Genomic DNA, 21,988 nt, shown 5'->3' with positions numbered 1-21,988 from the left:
TTATGCTTAATTTTTGTTTCTTTTTTCATTTCATACTTGTGCCATAACATATGTTTTAGCTTGTCATATTTTACTTACCCCTGAAGCATGGTTCGAACAGTTTCATAGCTTAGATGTGTAATTTGTACCATATTGTTTATTGGTTTATATTTAAATATTTCTTTTTTATTATTTGTATTTATGATGGTTATCTCATATTGGAAATACCTGCAGAGATGTTTATTCATTTTAATTTCTCTTACAGGTCCCTCATCACAGAGTACAATTTGCTGTCCAGTGGATCCAAAAAACGTGCATACTTGGCCCCCTACTGGAAGTGGTAGAGGGCCAGAAGCTCCAAGCAATGTGAGCCAGTGCAGTAGCATAAGCCAAGGTGGGGGTACAGGTTACCAGTATCAATATGGCTCCACACAGCAACCGCCCCATCCTTCCCATAATGGAGCACCACAAGGCTGTGGTGCAGCTTCAGTTTACCACAGTGGGCCTCTCACCACTGTGATGACCACTGGAACTCAACCAACCATTCAGGTGTTTGGTACTGTTGTGCCGCAGCAAACAGTAACTATAATGCCATCCCAGGATCCCCAGGCAGTTACTGCCCTTCCTCCTAGTGCCCCCCCACCAGTGCCTGACCCAGTGCCTCCCGTTGTGCCTCTTTCTCAGCCTCAATCTACCACTACCACAAACACGGTAGCCATGGCACCCATCACCGTTACTGTGCCCATCAATCCTGTGGCTCCTGTTGGTTCTAAGTCTGTGGTGACTGCCTCAGTACAATCAGGCAGTGCTCCAACACAAGCAAGCACAACTATTTCTGGGGTTCCAGCATCTTCTGTAGCTAATCCACAGCTAACTATGACTTCATTATCTGGGATACCTCATTCATCCATAACTCCTACTCATGTTACATCAGTTGTTACTTCTCTGGTGCCTCAGCCAACCATATCTCCTTCACAGCCTTCAACTTCTGTAGTTTGTGAAGCTCCAAAGAATACTTCGACTTATGCACAGCCTCCTACAGCCATTGTTACTGGTGTACCTCACTCAGTCATAAACCCCACAAGGCTAACTACAGCTGCTGCTACAAAAGTACCACATCCATTTGCAGCCTCATCACAGGATTCTGCAAATACGAATATTAGTGCATCCCATCCAGCTACAGCTACATCACTGGTCGCCACAGCAATTACATCTCGGGTATCCCAGCCAGTTCTAAGTCATACAGAAGATGCTACTGCCATATTCACTAGCATACCTCAGTCTGTTGTGGCCCCTACACAGGTTACTACAGTTGTAGTCAGTTGCACACCTCAACCTGTTAAGGTATCATCACAGGTTACTACAGCTGTTGTAACTGGTATACCTCAGTCTGTTGTGGCACCTACACAAGTTTCTTCAACTGTTGTGACTGGCATACCTCATCCTGTGCAAGCAAATACACACGTCACTTCAGCTGCAGTCACTGGTATACCTCAGTCTGCTGTGACCCCTACACAAGTTACTACAGCTGCAGTTACAGGCACACAACGTGCTGTGTCATCTACACAGGTTGCTTCATCTGTAGTTACTGGCATACCTCAGTTTGTCATGGCACCTACACAGGTTGCTACAGCTGTAGTTACAAGCATACCTCCACCCGTTGTGGTATCTACACAGGTCACTACATCTGTCGTCACTTGCATACCTCAACCTGTTGTAGCCCCAGCACAGGTAACTTCAGCTGTAGTCATTGGCTTACCTCAGTCTACAGTATCTTCATCACAAGTTACAACTACTGCTGTTATGGGGATGCCTCAATGTACTACAGTTTCATCAGAGATCTCCACCATTGTCTCCCATGTATGTCAACCTGCAACTCACACCCACCTCACTGATAATGCAAGATTTGACTTATCTCAGCCTTCAGTTGATGTAAGTGAGGTTGACACAGCAGTAAGTAAATCTCATCAAGCTTCCACACATGTTACTACTGCACTTGTCTCTAATGTACCCAAAGTCCATTTGGCTTCCACAGAAGATGCTGAAGATAATGCAGTTAGTGCATCTGCTGTGCCTAAAACTGATGTAGTTTCCAGTCATGCTGCCACTGCTGTGGTCATTGGTATTCAGAAAAGTCAAATTGCTTCAACACAGACTACTACAGCTGAAGTTGCATGTGTGCTGGAGCGCCATAAAGTGTCCCCTCAAGTTACTAGAGCACTTGTCACAGGTGTGCCTAAACCTTCCATGACTTCCACTCAAACAACTACAGTCATTGCATCTAGAGGCTCTCGACCTGTGGTGGGGTCAACACAAGTCACAACAGTTTGTGTTTCTGCCATTTCTTGCCCAGTGAGTCATGTTTCACAACCCATAACTAGTACTGCTGCTGAGGCACATAAAATTACAAATTCATCTAGACAAACTGAAACAGATGTTCTTCAAAAGCATCAGTATGATGGCACTAATTCCAGATCTAAAGAAACTCCTCATGTAATACCTTCAAGCCTGAGTGTAAAGCATGGTTCTTCTGAAGTTAGTAAATGTGCTGCTGTTTCCTCCCCTTCACAAAAGAATTTAAGGGATTCCATAGATCATAAGGAGGTGGAAGCACATGCAGTTAATGCAAGAACAGCATTAGAAACAGTCCAGACTGCCTTTGCCCAGGGAAATTCACATAAAGATCTATTACCAAATACATGTCCGGTGCCTCCTATGAAAAAATTTGATGCTGAACTTCCTTCTAAGAAAAGGAAAGTCACTCCCTCTGTTTCACTTCAAACTATGGAATCTTTGAAATCTGTCAGTACTGCCACATATCCCCAACTTGCACTAGATTTCCCAGATATGGACTCCAGGCCAAACACCAATTGGAATCCAACACAGTCAGTAGTTACTTCAGAACCCTCACAGTTTCTATGTGCCTCAAATTCTGATTGTGGTACTCAGACCACAACCTCTGTTAGTAGTAGTTGTATGAATACTGTGGCAGGAGCACCTGGGGTCACAGCAAGAAGTGCCTCGGAAATGGCCACTTCTCCAGCATTGTCTGTATCATCTGCTTTAATGGCATCTTCCAATATAAACCATTCATATACTGGACAGACTAAAAGTATGGTTTTGAGCCCTAGTAAGTCAGCTGTTGCAACCCAGACCACAAGTACAGCACCTATTATGTGTACATCTACAACCACTTCTTCTCAGAGCCAACAAGATACCTTTTCTCTTCAGAGAGACAGGGTAGTTACAAGTATACAGTGTAAAGTAGCACAAAATAACGATACAGGGAAAAACAGTGTTACTAGTGACACTGGGCAATTGGTTAACCAGAGACCAGGCACTCGGCATCTTCTTTGTCAAACTTTACCCACACCAACACTAACTAAAACAGCCACTGCCCATTTGGCCAAAGCAAAGTCTCCATCTAATTCTAATTTCCACAGAATGTTGGTAAAAAGTGAAGAAAAAAATAGAGATATGAAACTAAACATTCCAGAACATGTTCCTATTAGTCAAAATGATGCAAGTTCTTTTGAAGTATCTCCTAGTACAATATCCATAAAGAGCTCACAGAAAGATGAGATGGGATCAGATTTGGTAGATGTGAAGACTGATATTATTAGTTCATCAGTGTTGGTTCGAAAGAGAGGTAGGCCCCCAAAGACAAGAGATACTAGTAGTGATAATAGCATACTGGATACTATAGTCACAAACTCTAAATCTAGTTCTGACCATAAGTACACAACTGTCAAGCCTTGTTTACAAAATATGTCCTCAGAAAGAAATCCTATTGTTCCATGTGAGGCTGAATTACATAGAAATAGGACTACTGCTGTAAGTCCACAAGAAAGTAAAATGTTACGTTCACAATTGGAGGAAAAGAAAAGAGACAGTGTGCAATCTTCCAAAATGTCAATTTCACCCTCAAAACAGTTAGACTGCAAACAAGATATCAAACCTAGTGATGCACTGAAAATGATGAATATCAAAACAGAAGTGATGACAAAAATTAAAACAGAAAAAGTGTCACCAAAAGGAGTAACCAAACTTTCATCTAATTTAAAAGTGTCTCCCAAAGATATTTCTCATTTTAAACCAAAAATAGTAAATGGACAAGGTGAAATATCTCTCAAAAGTGGTTCTATATCTGGTAAGTGTGACCTGTCCTCACCCACAAAAGCTGTGGAGTTTTCAGACACAAAAGGCATGCGAGATGTTAAAAAGTCCCCTTTGAGGCTATTGAGTGACCAAAGAGTGCCCAAAAATAGTGTAGTTGCATTGAAATCAAAATCTAAAGAAGCTTTTGATAAAAAATATATTACCTCAAGTGATAATTTAAAAAGAAGGAATAGTGAAAGCATGGGAACAGGTAACAAGGCTTTAATAAGTACAAAGACAAGTGTAACTGAAAATGAAACTAAAGCACCTGGGGGAGCAAAGCATCAAACATTAAAGTCCCAGAAAATAACCAAAACTAATAAGGGTACTTCCCGTCGTTCACCCCCAAATGGGAAACTAAATAGAAAAAAAAGCCTTTTATCTTACTTAAAGGAAAAGAACAATGAAAGTGATACATCCAGTGTTGATTCAGAGGTGGCTAGTGGAGGACGGAAAAGGTCCAGAAGTAAGGAGGAATCCTCAAAATCCAATAGTGCCTGTCCTTTCCCTACATGCCCCCCACTGCCAATAAATGCTGGTTCTCGTCGTAGGAGTGCTACAGTCCAGGGGAAGTGCAAGCCTGCCAAGAAGCCAAGATGGGTGCACAACTGGTCCTGGGAAGGTGAACCCTTTGAGGGAAAAATTTGGTTGCGAGTAAGTATGGGTGCCCCTCTTTGATTTTGTTGTAAGTTAGTAAGGTTGCCATTCTTTGATTTTGTTGCAAGTAGGTATGGGTGCCCCTCTTTAATTTTGTTGCAAGTTAGTATGGATGCCCCTCTTTGATTCTGGTTGTGAGTAAGTATGGGTGCCCCTCTCTTATTTTGGTTTCTAGCAAGTATGGGTATCCCTTTGATTTTGTTGCAAGTAAGTATGGGTACCTATCTTTGATTTTGTGGTAAACACTATTTCTGAGCTCCCATTATGTACCACTTTTGGGAGAAATACCTTCATAGAAAGTTTTTTGTTAAGAATTATTATTTGATAATTGTTTATAAATGCTTGATATATTTAGATAAAAAGCATAATAGAACAACAAAGGAAAGTGAATACTGAACATAAGTATCATGCTGTCAAGTTCTGTTTGCATTCATTAAGTAATCCTGGTAAGGATAAGGAAATAAGTGATTGGAGGGTGAGAGGCATTCTAGGAATAGAGTGAATTGGAATGATGTGGTAAAATGGGGTTGACGTGCAGTCAGTGGACTGAACCAGGGTATGTGAAATGTCCTGGGTAAACCATGGAAAGGTCTGTGGGCCTGGATGTGGATAGGGAAGTGTGGTTTTGGTGCATTACACACGACAGCTAGAGACTGAGTGTGAACAAATGTGGCCTTATTTGTCTGTTTTCCTGGCACTACTTTGCTGATGCAGGGGTTAGCAATGCTGTTTCTTGTGGGGTGGGGTAGTGACAGGAATGGATGAAGGCAAGCAAGTATGAATATGTACATGTTTATTTATATGGAAATGGAAGTGAGTAATAAGGTAGGGGAGGGAGGGAAGGTTTTGGGAGCACTCAAGAATGTGTGGAAAGAGATAATGTTATTCTGGAGAGTGAAAATGGGTATGTTTGAAGGAATAGTAGTTTTAACAATATCATATGGTTGTGAAGAATAGGTTATAGGTAGGGTTGTTCGGAGGAGGGTAGGTATGTTGGAAATAAAATGTTTGAGGACAGTACTGTAAACCCATGGTTTAACGGACTTATTGGGGGGAGGGGGTGTCTGTTAATACCAAAAAGTCCATTATATTATGAATGTAACCTATAGTCCTTTTTTTAATACAATATATAATGTACAGTAATACAATATACAGTTCACTTACTTTCTTTTAACTCCTCTATCACTGGATGCCATTTTGAATTTTAAGAATTGCAAAATTATTTTATAGATAAAGTCACAGTTCTCTATATACAACCTGACCACAAGGTAGCATGAGGCAGACTGAAACCAAAACAAAGCAAGCATACCCCACGCTACCAAAATCAAGTGTGGTATGAAATGAGTATGATGTGACTGGAGGGAGAGAAATGGTGGAAGAATGCAAAAAAATTGTGTATGCGAGGGAGGCACATAAGGACAGGGATAAGGGGAGACTCTTTTGACGTGGCCACCCCCTTGATGGGAAAGCCTAGAGGGAATAGACTTCAAATATATAGATAGATGAATAGATAGAAACATAATAACTTGTCGGGAGTTAAACTTTGGATGAGACAAATCCATAAGGGCTTACATCTCTCAGCTATCATGAATTATATGAGACCAGCAGAAGCTTCTTCATAGGGAGTTCATGGCTCCACAGTAACTAAGCCTTTGACATCATAATGCAGTGTTTAGGTGTCAGCTTTACAGCTAGCCACCACCATTCATTTCAGTTGGTGACTGAGTTTAGTAAAGTGTGTGAAAGAAGAAAGCTGAGAGTAAATGTGAATAAGAGCAAGGTTATTAGGCACAGTAGGGGTAAGGGACAAGTCAACTGGGAGGTAAGTTTGAATGGAGAAAAACTGGAGGAAGTGAAGTGTTTTAGATATCTGGAAGTGGATTTGGCAGTGGATGGAACCATAGAATTGGAAGTGAGTCACATGGTGGGGGAGGGAGCAAAGGTTCTGGGAGCATTGAAAAATGTGTGGAAGGCGAGAACATTAGCTCAGAAATCAAAATGGGTATGTTTGAAAGAATAGTGGTTCCAACAATGTTATATGGTTGCAAGTGGTAATAAAAACAGTGTGGTTGAAAGAGCAGAAGAGGGTGTTTTGAAATGGTTCGGTCACATGGTGAGAATGAGTGAGGAAAGATTGACAAAGAGGATATATGTGTCAGAGGTGGAGAGAATGAGAAGTGGGAGAACCAAATTGGAGGTAGAAAGATGGAGTGAAAAAGATTTTGAGCGATCGGGCCTGAACAAGCAGGAGGGTGAAAGGCGTGCAAGGAATACAGTGAATTGGAACGATATGGTATACTGGGGTGGACGTGCTGTCAATGGATTGAACCAGGGCATGTGAAGCATCTGGGTAAACCATGGAAAGGTCTGTGGGCCTGGATGTGGATAGGGAAGTGTGGTTTTGGTGCATTACACACGACAGCTAGAGACTGAGTGTGAACAAATGTGGCCTTATTTGTCTGTTTTCCTGGCACTACTTTGCTGATGCAGGGGTTAGCAATGCTGTTTCTTGTGGGGTGGGGTAGTGACAGGAATGGATGAAGGCAAGCAAGTATGAATATGTACATGTTTATGTACATGGAAATGGAAGTGAGTAATAAGGTAGGGGAGGGAGGGAAGGTTTTGGGAGCACTCAAGAATGTGTGGAAAGAGATAATGTTATTCTGGAGAGTGAAAATGGGTATGTTTGAAGGAATAGTAGTTTTAACAATATCATATGGTTGTGAAGAATAGGCTATAGGTAGGGTTGTTCGGAGGAGGGTAGGTATGTTGGAAATAAAATGTTTGAGGACAGTACTGTAAACCCATGGTTTAACGGACTTATTGGGGGGAGGGGGTGTCTGTTAATACCAAAAAGTCCATTATATTATGAATGTAACCTATAGTCCTTTTTTTAATACAATATATAATATACAGTAATACAATATACAGTTCACTTACTTTCTTTTAACTCCTCTATCACTGGATGCCATTTTGAATTGTAAGAATTGCAAAATTATTTTATAGATAAAGTCACAGTTCTCTATATACAACCTGACCACAAGGTAGCATGAGGCAGACTGAAACCAAAAACAAAGCAAGCATACCCCACGCTACCAAAATCAAGTGTGGTATGAAATGAGTATGATGTGACTGGAGGGAGAGAAATGGTGGAAGAATGCAAAAAAATGGTGTATGCGAGGGAGGCACATAAGGACAGGGATAAGGGGAGACTCTTTTGACGTGGCCACCCCCTTGATGGGAAAGCCTAGAGGGAATAGACTTCAAATATATAGATAGATGAATAGATAGAAACATAATAACTTGTCGGGAGTTAAACTTTGGATGAGACAAATCCATAAGGGCTTACATCTCTCAGCTATCATGAATTATATGAGACCAGCAGAAGCTTCTTCATAGGGAGTTCATGGCTCCACAGTAACTAAGCCTTTGACATCATAATGCAGTGTTTAGGTGTCAGCTTTACAGCTAGCCACCACCATTCATTTCAGTTGGTGACTGAGTTTAGTAAAGTGTGTGAAAGAAGAAAGCTGAGAGTAAATGTGAATAAGAGCAAGGTTATTAGGCACAGTAGGGGTAAGGGACAAGTCAACTGGGAGGTAAGTTTGAATGGAGAAAAACTGGAGGAAGTAAAGTGTTTTAGGTATCTGGGAGTGGATCTGGCAGCGGATGGAACCATAGAATTGGAAGTGAGTCACATGGTGGGGGAGGGAGCAAAGGTTCTGGGAGCATTGAAAAATGTGTGGAAGGCGAGAACATTAGCTCAGAAATCAAAATGGGTATGTTTGAAAGAATAGTGGTTCCAACAATGTTATATGGTTGCAAGTGGTAATAAAAACAGTGTGGTTGAAAGAGCAGAAGAGGTGTTTTGAAATGGTTCGGTCCCCCCCCCCCCCCCCCCCCCCCCCCCCCCCCCCCCCCCCCCCCCCCCCCACATGGTTGAGAATGAGTGAGGAAAGATTGACAAAGAGGATATATGTGTCAGAGGTGGAGGGAAAGAGAAGTGGGAGACCAAATTGGAGGTGGAAAGATGGAGTGAAAAAGATTTTGAGCGATCGGGCCTGAACAAGCAGGAGGGTGAAAGGCGTGCAAGGAATACAGTGAATTGGAACGATATGGTATACTGGGGTGGACGTGCTGTCAATGGATTGAACCAGGGCATGTGAAGCATCTGGGGTAAACCATGGAAAGTTTTGTGGGGTCAGGATGTGAAAGGGGAGCTGTGGTTTCGGTGCATTATACATGACAGCTAGAGACTGAGTGTGAACAAATGTGGCCTTTGTTGTCTTTTCCTGGCACTACTTTGCTGATGCAGGGGTTAGCAATGCTGTTTCTTGTGGGGTGGGGTAGTGACAGGAATGGATGAAGGCAAGCAAGTATGAATATGTACATGTTTATGTACATGGAAATGGAAGTGAGTAATAAGGTAGGGGAGGGAGGGAAGGTTTTGGGAGCACTCAAGAATGTGTGGAAAGAGATAATGTTATTCTGGAGAGTGAAAATGGGTATGTTTGAAGGAATAGTAGTTTTAACAATATCATATGGTTGTGAAGAATAGGCTATAGGTAGGGTTGTTCGGAGGAGGGTAGGTATGTTGGAAATAAAATGTTTGAGGACAGTACTGTAAACCCATGGTTTAACGGACTTATTGGGGGGAGGGGGTGTCTGTTAATACCAAAAAGTCCATTAAATTATGAATGTAACCTATAGTCCTTTTTTTAATACAATATATAATATACAGTAATACAATATACAGTTCACTTACTTTCTTTTAACTCCTCTATCACTGGATGCCATTTTGAATTGTAAGAATTGCAAAATTATTTTATAGATAAAGTCACAGTTCTCTATATACAACCTGACCACAAGGTAGCATGAGGCAGACTGAAACCAAAACAAAGCAAGCATACCCCACGCTACCAAAATCAAGTGTGGTATGAAATGAGTATGATGTGACTGGAGGGAGAGAAATGGTGGAAGAATGCAAAAAAATGGTGTATGCGAGGGAGGCACATAAGGACAGGGATAAGGGGAGACTCTTTTGACGTGGCCACCCCCTTGATGGGAAAGCCTAGAGGGAATAGACTTCAAATATATAGATAGATGAATAGATAGAAACATAATAACTTGTCGGGAGTTAAACTTTGGATGAGACAAATCCATAAGGGCTTACATCTCTCAGCTATCATGAATTATATGAGACCAGCAGAAGCTTCTTCATAGGGAGTTCATGGCTCCACAGTAACTAAGCCTTTGACATCATAATGCAGTGTTTAGGTGTCAGCTTTACAGCTAGCCACCACCATTCATTTCAGTTATTAACACTGGTGCATGTGCTCTGGTTGTTAAAGATTTATCTAGGGTTGCATCCTGACCATGACACATTCATGGACTGCCCAGGGTTGAGTGCATAGGTTCAAATCCTGGTTGTGGCAGTTGGTCCACAGGCAACCCAGCTGTTCATCCACTTCTAGGGATTGGGTGATAAAATGGGTACCTGGTTCAGAAGCTGGTGACTGAGTTTAGTAAAGTGTGTGAAAGAAGAAAGCTGAGAGTAAATGTGAATAAGAGCAAGGTTATTAGGCACAGTAGGGGTAAGGGACAAGTCAACTGGGAGGTAAGTTTGAATGGAGAAAAACTGGAGGAAGTGAAGTGTGTTAGATATCTGGAAGTGGATTTGGCAGCGGATGGAACCATAGAATTGGAAGTGAGTCACATGGTGGGGGAGGGAGCAAAGGTTCTGGGAGCATTGAAAAATGTGTGGAAGGCGAGAACATTAGCTCAGAAATCAAAATGGGTATGTTTGAAAGAATAGTGGTTCCAACAATGTTATATGGTTGCAAGTGGTAATAAAAACAGTGTGGTTGAAAGAGCAGAAGAGGGTGTTTTGAAATGGTTCGGTCACATGGTGAGAATGAGTGAGGAAAGATTGACAAAGAGGATATATGTGTCAGAGGTGGAGAGAATGAGAAGTGGGAGACCAAATTGGAGGTAGAAAGATGGAGTGAAAAAGATTTTGAGCGATCGGGGCCTGAACAAGCAGGAGGGTGAAAGGCGTGCAAGGAATACAGTGAATTGGAACGATATGGTATACTGGGGTGGACGTGCTGTCAATGGATTGAACCAGGGCATGTGAAGCATCTGGGGTAAACCATGGAAAGTTTTGTGGGGTCAGGATGTGAAAGGGGAGCTGTGGTTTCGGTGCATTATACATGACAGCTAGAGACTGAGTGTGAACAAATGTGGCCTTTATTGTCTTTTCCTAGCACTACCTCGCGCGCATGCGGGGGGAGGGGGTTGTCATTTCATGTGTGGCAGGGTGGCAACGGGAGTGAATAAAGGCAGCAAGTATGAATTATGTACATGTGTATATATGTGTATGTCTCTGTATGTATATATATATACGTTGAAATGTATAGGTATGTATATGTGCGTGTGTGGAAGTGTATTTTTATACATGTGTATGTGGTTGGGTTGGGCCATTCTTTCATCTGTTTCCTTGCGCTACCTTGCTAATGCAGGAGTCAGCGTCAAAGTATAATAAATAGAAATAAATATTTTGTCACTATCTCCCGCGTTAGCAAGGTAGTGCAAGGAAACAGATGAAAGAATCACCCATCCCACCCACATACGCATGTATATACATAGACGCCCACTCACGCACATATACATACCTATACATTTCACGTATACATACATACACATATACATATATACACGTGTACATATTCATACATGCTGCCTTCATCCATTCACGCCACCACCCTGCCACTCATGAAATGGCGCGCGAGGTAGCACTAGGAAAAGACAACAAAAGCCACTTTCGTTCACACTCAGTCTCTAGCTATCATGTGTAATGCACTGAAACCACAGCTCCCTTTCCCCTACCAGGCCCCACAAAACTTTCCATATATATATTTCATACCATTCACAATTTCCTGCATTAGCAAAGTAGCATTAAGAACAGCAGACTGGGCCCCTGAGGGAACATCCCCACCTGGCCCCCTTCTCTGTTCCTTCTTTTGGAAAATGGAAAAAAAAAAAATGAGAGGGGAGGTTTCAGAAGTGGTAGAGGATATATGGATCAGGTGTTTACTTTGAAGAATGTATGTGAGAAATACTTAGAAAAGCAAATGGATTTGTATGTAGCATTTATGGATCTGGAGAAGGCATATGACAGAGTTGATAGAGATGCTCTGTGGAAGGTACTAAGAATATATGGTGTGGGAGGCAAGTTGTTAGAAGCAGTGAAAAGTTTTTATCGAGGATGTAAGGCATGTGTACGTGTAGGAAGAGAGGAAAGTGATTGGTTCTCAGTGAATGTAGGTTTGCAGCAGGGTGTGTGATGTCTCCATGGTTGTTTAATTTGTTTATGGATGGGGTTGTTGGAGAGGTGAATGCAAGAGTTTTGGAAAGAGGGGCAAGTATGAAGTCTGTTGGGGATGAGAGAGCTTGGGAAGTGAGTCAGTTGTTGTTCGCTGATGATACAGCGCTGGTGGCTGATTCGTGTGAGAAACTGGAGAAGCTGGTGACTGAGTTTGGTAGAGTGTGTGAAAGAAGAAAGTTAAGAGTAAATGTGAATAAGAGCAAGGATATTAGGTACAGTAGGGTTGAGGGTCAAGTCAATTGGGAGGTAAGTTTGAATGGAGAAAAACTGGAGGAAGTAAAGTGTTTTAGGTATCTGGGAGTGGATCTGGCAGCGGATGGAACCATGGAAGCGGAAGTGAATCATAGGGTGGGGGAGGGGGCGAAAATCCTGGGAGCCTTGAAGAATGTGTGGAAGACGAGAACATTATCTCGGAAAGCAAAAATGGGTATGTTTGAAGGAATAGTGGTTCCAACAATGTTGTGTGGTTGCGAGGCGTGGGCTATGGATAGAGTTGTGCGGAGGAGGTTAGATGTGCTGGAAATGAGATGTTTGAGGACAATTTGTGGTGTGAGGTGGTTTGATCGAGTATGTAACATAAGGGTAAGAGAGATGTGTGGAAATAAAAAGAGCGTGGTTGAGAGAGCAGAAGAGGGTGTTTTGAAATGGTTTGGGCACATGGAGAGAATGAGTGAGGAAAGATTGACCAAGAGGATATATGTGTCGGAGGTGGAGGGAACGAGAAGTGGGAGACCAAATTGGAGGTGGAAAGATGGAGTGAAAAAGATTTTGTGTGATTGGGGCCTGAACATGCAGGAGAGTGAAAGGAGGGCAAGGAATAGAGTGAATCGGATTGATGTGGTATACTGGGGTTGACGTGCTGTCAGTGGATTGAAATCAGGGCATGTGAAAGTGTCTGGGGTGAACCATGGAAAGCTGTGTAGGTATGTATATTTGCGTGTGTGGACGTGTATGTATATACATGTGTATGGGGGTGGGTTGGGCCATTTCTTTCATCTGTTTCCTTGCGCTACCTCGCAAACGAGGGAGACAGCGACGAAGCAAAAAAAAAAATATATATATATATATATATATATATATATATATATATATATATATATATATATATATATATACATGGGAATGGAGAAAAACTTTAGGAAGCGAATTGTTTTAGATATCTGGGAGTGGATTCAGCAGTGGATGGAGCCATGGAAGAGAAAGTGAGTCACAGGGTGGGGGCGAAGATTCTGGGAATGTTGAAGAATGTTTGGAAGGCAAGAACATTATCTCGGAGAACAAAAATGGGTATGTTTGAAGGAATGGTGGTTCCAACAATGTTATATGGTTGTGAGGTATGGGCTATAGATGAAGTTGTGCGGAGGAGGGTGGATGTGTTGGAAATGAGATGTTTGAAGACAATATGTGGTGTGAGGTGGTTTGATCAAGTAAGTTATGAAAGGATAAGAGAGATGTGTGATAATAAAAAGAGTGTGGTTGAGAGAGCAGATGAGGGTGTATTGAAATGATTTGGCCACATGAGTGAGGAAAGATTCACAAAAAGGGTATATGTGTCAGAGGTGGAGGGAAAGAGAAGTGGGAGACCAAGTTGGAGGTGGAAGGTTGGAGTGAAAAAGATTTTGAGCAGTCGGGGCTTGAACCAACAGGAGGGTGAAAGGTATGCAAGGAATAGATGTGGTGTACCAGGGTTGATGTGCTGTCAGTTGATTGAACCAGGGCACGTGAAGCATCTGGGGTAAACCATAGAAAGTTTTGTGGGGCCTGGATGTAGAAAGGGAGCTGTTTCGGTGCATTACACATGACAGTCGCACATTTAAGGATTAAGGAAAGAAAGGTATATCTTTGAAGAAATGTTTTTAAGCTACTTCAGTATAGTTCACTGAGAGTAAGTAATTGCCTTCAGATTCTCAAAGTTTTTAAAATTTATCCATGACAAATGTGTCTTCTTCGTTTTAATCCATTTTGCTGCATAATGTGGACATATCCACTCATACATTTAGTCCCATTCATGTTGATGATCAGATGTACCCCATGGCTTCATAAAATCTATTCCCTGTGTTGCAATAAGTGAAAATACCTTCCCCTTACATCTTTGAAAAGCCCGTCACACCTTCATGTGAGTTGCCGTCTGTGAGTAACACCACACTCAATGTTTGGTGCCAGCAAACCAGCAACATGGTGAGTTGATCTCTCACTTTCTATGTTTTGAGGCTGATATCACTGATTTTTGTGCTATTAGTTACAGATGTATTTAGTATTAACCTCTTAAATCTTTACTAAGAATTTTTTTTTAACCCTCAAAATTTTCAGTCTTTCAGGTTGTTTTTAGAATATATTGACTTTACAGTTTCAGAGATATTCTTATGTATATTTCATGGATTACTTTCACTCTAATAATTTATATAAGTTGCGTAGGTGTATCACCACAATGTATTAAAATATGCAGGGGTCAGGCATGAATGTTAAGTGCCATCATTGATTTTTGTGGTATTAATTACAGATATATTTAGTATTAACCACTTAAATCTTTACTAAGAATTTTTTTGAACCCTCAAAATTTTCAGTCTTTCAGGTTGTTTTAGAATATATTAACTTTACAGTTTCAGAGATATTCATATGTATATTTCATGGATTAATTTCACTCTAATAATGTGTATATGCTGCGTAGGTGTATCACTACAATGTGTTAAAATGTACACGGGTCAGGCTTGAATGTTAAGTGCCATGTTTTATTGTTTATCTACATCAAAAAAATTATTACAGGATATTGTTATCTTTCATCTTATATAATAATTTCTTTTTTGTTAAGTGCCATATTTCATGATTTATCTATATTAGAAATATATTACGATATATCATGATGTTTCATCTTATATAACAGTCGGTATGATTCACTGATAATCTTTTCAAAACAATGAAATTTTAAAAGTATGTAACATTACCAGCAATGCCATTCTCATGTAGTGTTAGCAAGTTCAGATGGGCACTGGTAACATTGCCTCCAGTATCATGTTGTGTTGGGAAAGTTCAGATGGGCACTGGTAACAATACCTCCAGTATCATGTTGTGTTGGGAAGGTCAGGTGGGCACTGTTAACACTGCCTCCAGTATTATAAGGTATACCTTCTTCTGCTGCATCTTGGTCATCTGATGATGTTGGAAGAGATATTGTCCAGTAAATCACAGTCCACATGACCATCATTTACAAGTAATTCACGATCAACATCTACCTGGTCTCGTAAATTTAGGTAAAAGCCGGTCAAGTTTCTACTTCGAAAACTCACAAAAACATGATTTTGTTAGAATGGTTAGAGGGTGACTGACATTGGGAGAAATTGTCACGTACTGCCACCTCGGCCTTTCATCCTGGCTTTGCTTGCAGCCTTGAAATAGAGGTATGAAACTTGATGTGTAAATGTTTGTGTAAGGAGGTGTTCATCTCACATAGATATACATCTGGAGTAGGTAAAAGATTAAAGTATCTATCCACTGACAATTTATCATAAGCCTGATATTATGCAGTAAGTCGTTAAAATGCCTATAGCTGGTATATGTCAATTTATATAGTTTTCTGCTTGTCAGTATTCATTCAGAGTCTACATGTGCAGTGTATATGCTTGGATTTTAAATTTTTGGCAATTCACTGATATTGTTTTTTCCTTTGATATTCAAAAGAACGTTTTACATCCTTTTATATGCATCTATAAGCCATAAGTTATGAAGAGTGGAGGCAGCACATCATGTAATGTTTATTTACATTCAGTCAATGAATGTTGACAGTGAGTTAGTAGCTATTTAACTCATGTGTTTTACTTGTAATGTTATTGATTTATTATACAATTGTATATTAACTATTATGTAATTATACTTCTTTACTTTCCATTTTATGCTGATAAAAACCACTTTGTATATAATGAAAGATCTAGGGTACTTGGAATTAAATTATGTATCCTGGATCTTTCATTGATAAGTCCCTTAAGCTGGCAAAGAAATCATTTTATAGAGTTAAACCCAAACCTCCCCTTGACATCAAGAACCTCTTAGTTCTCCCTTTTAGTAATAATTTTACTTTACTTCCCATGTTGCTTAAATCTTTTAATGTAAATGTGCCTGCAGCAACAACAATACTGTAAAGAATATCTTAATCAGGAACTCACCAGAAATTCTGCATGTAAGAATTGTGATAAATTTTATGTTGGGCAGACTGGTAAGGATCTTTCTGTTAGACTTAAGCAACATAGATATAGTATAAGAATGCAACAAGAATCAAATGCCTTATGTAATCATGTCAAGAATAATGATAATTGTATTGGCCTGAGTAATGCCATTTCAGTTATTAACTTTAACTCCTGTACCGTGAGAAATACCATTGAATCTTCTATTATTAAATACACAAAGAATTGTAGCATTAATATCAGTGACAGTCTATACAAATTTGATGGCTCTATTGTTGATAAAATTTGTAAACAATTCCCTTTCTTGTCCATATAATGAATTATATGATATGCATGTTGCCAGACTTGAGCACACTCGACCTCTATTCGGGTAGTCACTAGTTTACCAAATGACATCCTAGCTACGTCTCTTCATTATACATCAATTGCCTGTTATATTTCTTTCTTGTATCTCCCCTGTTGGTGTGATTAGTGCACAAAAGTGCACTTGGGAACTTATCATGTTTCATTTCCCCGTGGACTCATAGGTAGTGCAAGGAAACAGACGAAAGATGGCCAAATGGCCAAACCCACCCAAATACATGTTATATACATAAACACCCACACACGCACATATACATACCTATGCATTTCAGTGTATACATACATATACATATATACACGTGTACATATTCATACTTGCTGCCTTATCCCTTCCTGTCGCCACCCCGTCACAAATGAAAAACAGCACCCCCCCTACCCCACGTGTACAAGGTATCACTCAGTTTCTAGTTGTCATGGATAATGCACCAAAACCACAGCTCCCTTTCGACATCCAGGCCCCAGAAAACTTTCCATGGTTTACCCCAGAAGCTTCATATGCCCTGGTTCAATCCATTGACAGCACATCGACCCCGGCATACCAGATCGTTCCAATTCGCTCTATTCCTTGCATGCCTTTCACCCTCCTATATGTTAATGCCCTGATCGCAGCAGGTTTGGATGGTATTGCAGTAGAATTTATTAAGAAAGGCAGGTGACTGCGTTGTTGTTTGTTTGGGAAGGACATTCAACATATGTATGGATTATGGTGAAGTGCCTGAGGATTGGCGAAATGCATGGATGGTGCCATTGTACAAAAGTAAAGGGGATGAAGGTGAGTGTTCAAACTACAGTGGCATAAGTTTGATGAGTATCCCTGGGAAATTATATGGGAGGGTATTGATTGAGAGTGTGAAGGCATGTATAGAGCAGCAGATTGGGGAAGAGCAGTGTGGTTTCAGAAGTGGTCGAAGATGTTTGGATCAGGTGTTTGCTTTGAAGAATGTGTGTGAGAAATACTTAGAAAAACAGATTGATATGTATGTAGCATTTGTGGATCTGGAGAAGGCATATGATAGGGTTGACAGAGATGCTTTGTGGGAGGTCTTAAAAGTATATGGTGTGGGAGGTAAGTTGTGAGAAGCGGTGAAAAATTTTTATCAAGGATGGAAGTCGTGTACAATTAGGAAGAGAGGAGAGTGATTGGTTCCCAGTGAATGTTGGTCTGTGGCAGGAGTGTGTGATGTCCCAATGGTTGTTTAATTTGTTTATGGATGGGGTGGTTAGGGAGGTAAATGCAAGAGTTTTGGAGAAAGGGGTGACTATGCAGTCCGTTGGAAATGAGAGGGCCTGGGAAATAAGTCAGTTGTTGTTCGGTGATGATACAGCTCTAGTGGCTAATTTGAGTAAGAAACTGCAGAAGTTGGTGACTCAGTTTGGAAAAGTGTGTGAAAGGAGGAAGTTGAGAGTAAATGTGAAAAAGAGCAAGGTTAATGGGGTTAGCAGGGTTCAGGGACAAGTTAGTTGGAATGTGAGTTTGACTGGAGAAAAATTGGAGGAAGCAGAGTGTTTTAGATATCTGGGAGTGGACTCAGCAGCAAATGGAACCATGGAAGTGGAAGTGAATCATAGGGTGAGGGAGCAGGCGAAGGTTCTGGGAGCAATAAAGAAAACATTATCCTGTTGAGCAAAAATGGATATGTTTGAAGGAATAGTAGTTCCAACAATATTATATGGTTGTGAGGCATGGGCTATAAATAGGGTTGTATGGCAGAGGGTGAATGTGTTGGAAATGAAATGTTTGAGGACAATATGTGGTGTGAGGTGGTTTGATCGAGTAAGTAATGAAAGGGTAAGAGAGATGTGTGGAAATAAAAAGAGTGTGTCGAGAGAGCAGATGAGGGTGTGTTGAAATGGTTTGGACTAATGGAAAGAATGAGTGAGGAAAGATTGACGAAGAGGATATATGTGTCAGAGATGGAGGAAACAAGGAGAAGGAGGAGACCTAATTAGAGGTGGAAGGATGGAGTGAAAGAGATTTTGAGCCTGAACATGTAAGAGGGCGAGAGGTGTGCAAGGAATAAAGTGAATTGGAATGATGTGGTATACCAGGGTCAAAGTGCTGTCAATGGACTGAAACAGGGCATGTCAAACATCTGGAGTAAACCATGGAAAGGTCTGTGGCACCTGGATGTGGATAGGGAGCTGTGGTTTCGGTGCATCACACATGACAGCTAGAGACTGCGTGTGAATGAATACGGCCTTTTTTGTCTATTTTCCTTGTACTGTCTCACTGATGCAGGGGTGGCGATGCTGTTTCTTGTGTGGCGGTGTGGCACCGTGAATGGATGAAGGCAAGCAAGTATGAATAAGTATATGTGTATATGTACGTATATGTGTGTATACTGATATGTATATGTATATGTAACGTGCATGTATGTATATATGGGAGTAGATAGGTTTTTCTTCGTCTGTTTCCTGACACTACCTCACTGACATGGGAAATGGCGATCAAGAATGATAATAATATTGTATATTACAGTTGTTATAGGCTCTACCTGCAAGAAGTTACACCATAAGTGAAGTCACCTTTGGCAAGACTGTATCACTGCAAGGAAAGTCTTGTTAAAGAACTTCTCACTCCAAAGGAGTCCATATTTTCCTTCTACTGAAAGCAGAACTGCCTAGGGCTGCAGGAACCTTAGAAAGACATCCTGGTTACCACCAGGACACCTTTCCTAGAAATCGATCCTGGGTTAATTATGATTAAAAAGAATTATATATACAGCATGTTTGGATAATATCATATGATATCTGAGTTTAGAGTTTTGGGTTATGTTCAGAATTAGATTTCCTAAGGTTAATGCTAAAGAGTAAAGTTTTTCTGAATATGATTTGCCAAATTATTAACAGCCGATACTAAATTTCTTTCTTCCAGAATGATGAACTTGAACTTGTTAGGACATGTTATTCAGCTATGCGCCATAAGGAAGGCGATATTGTGCGTGTCCGAGACTGTGTACTGTTAAGATCTGGCCCAAGAAGAACAGATCTTCCCTTTGTTGCCAAGGTAGCTGCTTTGTGGGAAGACCCTGAAACATGTAAGTTATTAAGTTTATTGTAATATTTTTAAATATACTGTTATCCATTATCTCTGTCACACAATATGAATAACTTAATTCTTTTTGTGAAGGAGTGTGTTTACTATTCTTTTTGTGAAGGAGTGTGTTTACTATTTTGCCATTCTGGAGAAAATTTTACAGGTTACTTGCACAGTTCCTATGCAGGGTTGTGTACTTTAGGAAATGGATTATAATTACAGGTTTAATGATTTAATAATTGTGCTATAGTTGTAATGGTGACAAAATATACTGCACATAGATAGGCTTTTAGGGTGAAGATGATCAAGTTATGATTGAAATTTGGTAGAATTTTATAATTATTTGGATCATGAAATTTCTGCCAGGTAATAACACAGTAGTAGTAATATCAATGTTATCAATTGGAAGTCAGGATGATCATAACTATTAGATAAGAAAATAGAGATGCTTGTCTTGCTTTATCAAAACTTCCACTGATTGTGCTATTCTTTTCGATGCCCTTTATTATGTGACAATATATTATACAGAGAGGGTGAAAATGTACTGTGCAGTAATTAGGTCAGCTGGAGTGCTTTGAATATGTTACTGTATGTGATGGCATTTAGATTATTTAAAGTTTCAAGCTTAACAGTGCTCCTATTGTTTGAATTTAATCTTTTATGGGAACTTTTCCATCTTTATTTTTATTTCTTATTATACTTAATCGCCTTTTCCCTGCGTTAGTGAGGTAGCACAAGGAAACAGACGAAAGAGTGGCCCAAACCACCCATATACACATGTATATACATAAATGCCTACACACACACATATACATACCTATACATACACAGACATATACATATATACACATGTACATATTTATACTTGCTGCCTTCATCCATTCCCGTCGCCACCCCGCCACACACGAAATACTTTCCCCCCCCTCCAGCGAGGCTGCACCAGGAACAGACACTCAGTCTCTAGCTGTCATGTGTAATGCACTGAATCCACAGTTCCCTTTCCACATCCAGGCCCCACAGATCTTTCCATGGTTTACCCCAGACGCTTCACATGCCCTGGTTCAATGCACTGACAGCAAATCGACTTCGGTATACCACATCGTTTCGATTCACTCTATTCCTTGCACGCCTTTCACCCTCCTGCATGTTCAGGCAACGATCGCTCAAAATCTTTTTCACTCCATCCTTCCACCTTCAGTTTGGTCTCCTGCTTCTCTTTGTTCCCTCCGCCTCTGACACATACATCCTCTGTCAATCTTTCCTCACTCATTCTCTCCATGTGTCCAAACCATTTCAACACATCCTCTTCTGCCTCTCAACTGCATTCTTTTTATTACCACACATCTCTTACCCTTTCATTACTTACTCGATCGAACCACCTCACACCTTATATTATCCTCAAACATTTCATTTCCAACACATCCATCCTCCTCCGCACAACCTCATCTATAGCCCATGCCTCACAACCATATAACATCATTGGAACCACTATTCCTTCAAACATTCCCATTTTTGCTCTCCGAGATAATGTTCTCGCCTTCCACACATTATTCAATGCTCCCAGAATCTTCACTCCCTCCCCCACCCTGTGACTCACTTCTGCTTCCATGGTTCCATCCGCTGGTAAGTCTACTCCCAGATATCTAAAACACTTCACTTCCTCCAGTTTTTTCCATTCAAACTTACCTCCCAATTAACTTGTCCCTCAACTCTACTGAACCTAATAGGCTTGCTCTTATTCACATTTACTCTCAACTTTCTTCTTTCACACACTTTACCAAACTCTATCACCAACTTCTGCAATTTCTCACCTGAATCAGCCACATGTGTGTGTGGGTGTGTGTGCGTGCCTAAGGTTACTTGTATGTGCAATACACAGGAGTACTGTATTTGTCGGCACCCCATATGCTGCACTTTTTTAAAACTTTTTCCCACATTCACAGTCTCATCACTTTTCCTGTTCCTCTCATTCACTACTCTAATAAGATGAAAGTACTTTATGAGTCTTTTCCAAAATGTTTCTTGCTTAATTTCCTGGCAAGATCCCAGGTTGTCTATCTGTGCATCACATGAAGAACTGCTCTGTCAACACTTTCGTACTGGTTTAGAAACGTGAGTTTTGATCAAGTTTCCCTGTACTATTTTGCTTTCCATTTGAGGAAAATTCATAACCTTTAACCTCACTTAGTTTATTTCAAACACCATCTTTACTATCCTCCTTCGGACCATTAT

The 21,988-nt window shown here is 40.6% G+C and overlaps 1 protein-coding gene across 12 annotated transcripts in view; it reads left to right on the top strand.

The window, feature by feature from the left end:
* The window catches only part of LOC139749360 (uncharacterized), a 512,783-nt gene that overhangs the window by 479,476 nt on the left and 11,319 nt on the right, over positions 1 to 21,988 (top strand). For all 12 annotated transcript variants that reach the window (XM_071663109.1, XM_071663101.1, XM_071663103.1 and 9 more), the window contains 2 exons: positions 245 to 4,791; positions 19,595 to 19,757. In XM_071663109.1, the coding sequence (XP_071519210.1) occupies positions 245 to 4,791; positions 19,595 to 19,757 (4,710 nt within the window). The remainder of the gene's footprint in view (positions 1 to 244; positions 4,792 to 19,594; positions 19,758 to 21,988) is intronic.

This window comes from Panulirus ornatus, chromosome 7, assembly GCF_036320965.1.
Source record: "Panulirus ornatus isolate Po-2019 chromosome 7, ASM3632096v1, whole genome shotgun sequence".
In the NCBI taxonomy this organism is placed as follows: Eukaryota; Metazoa; Arthropoda; class Malacostraca; order Decapoda; family Palinuridae; genus Panulirus; species Panulirus ornatus.
The sequence above is the reverse complement of the archived record's forward strand: the minus strand, read 5'-3'. Positions and strand labels throughout refer to the sequence as shown.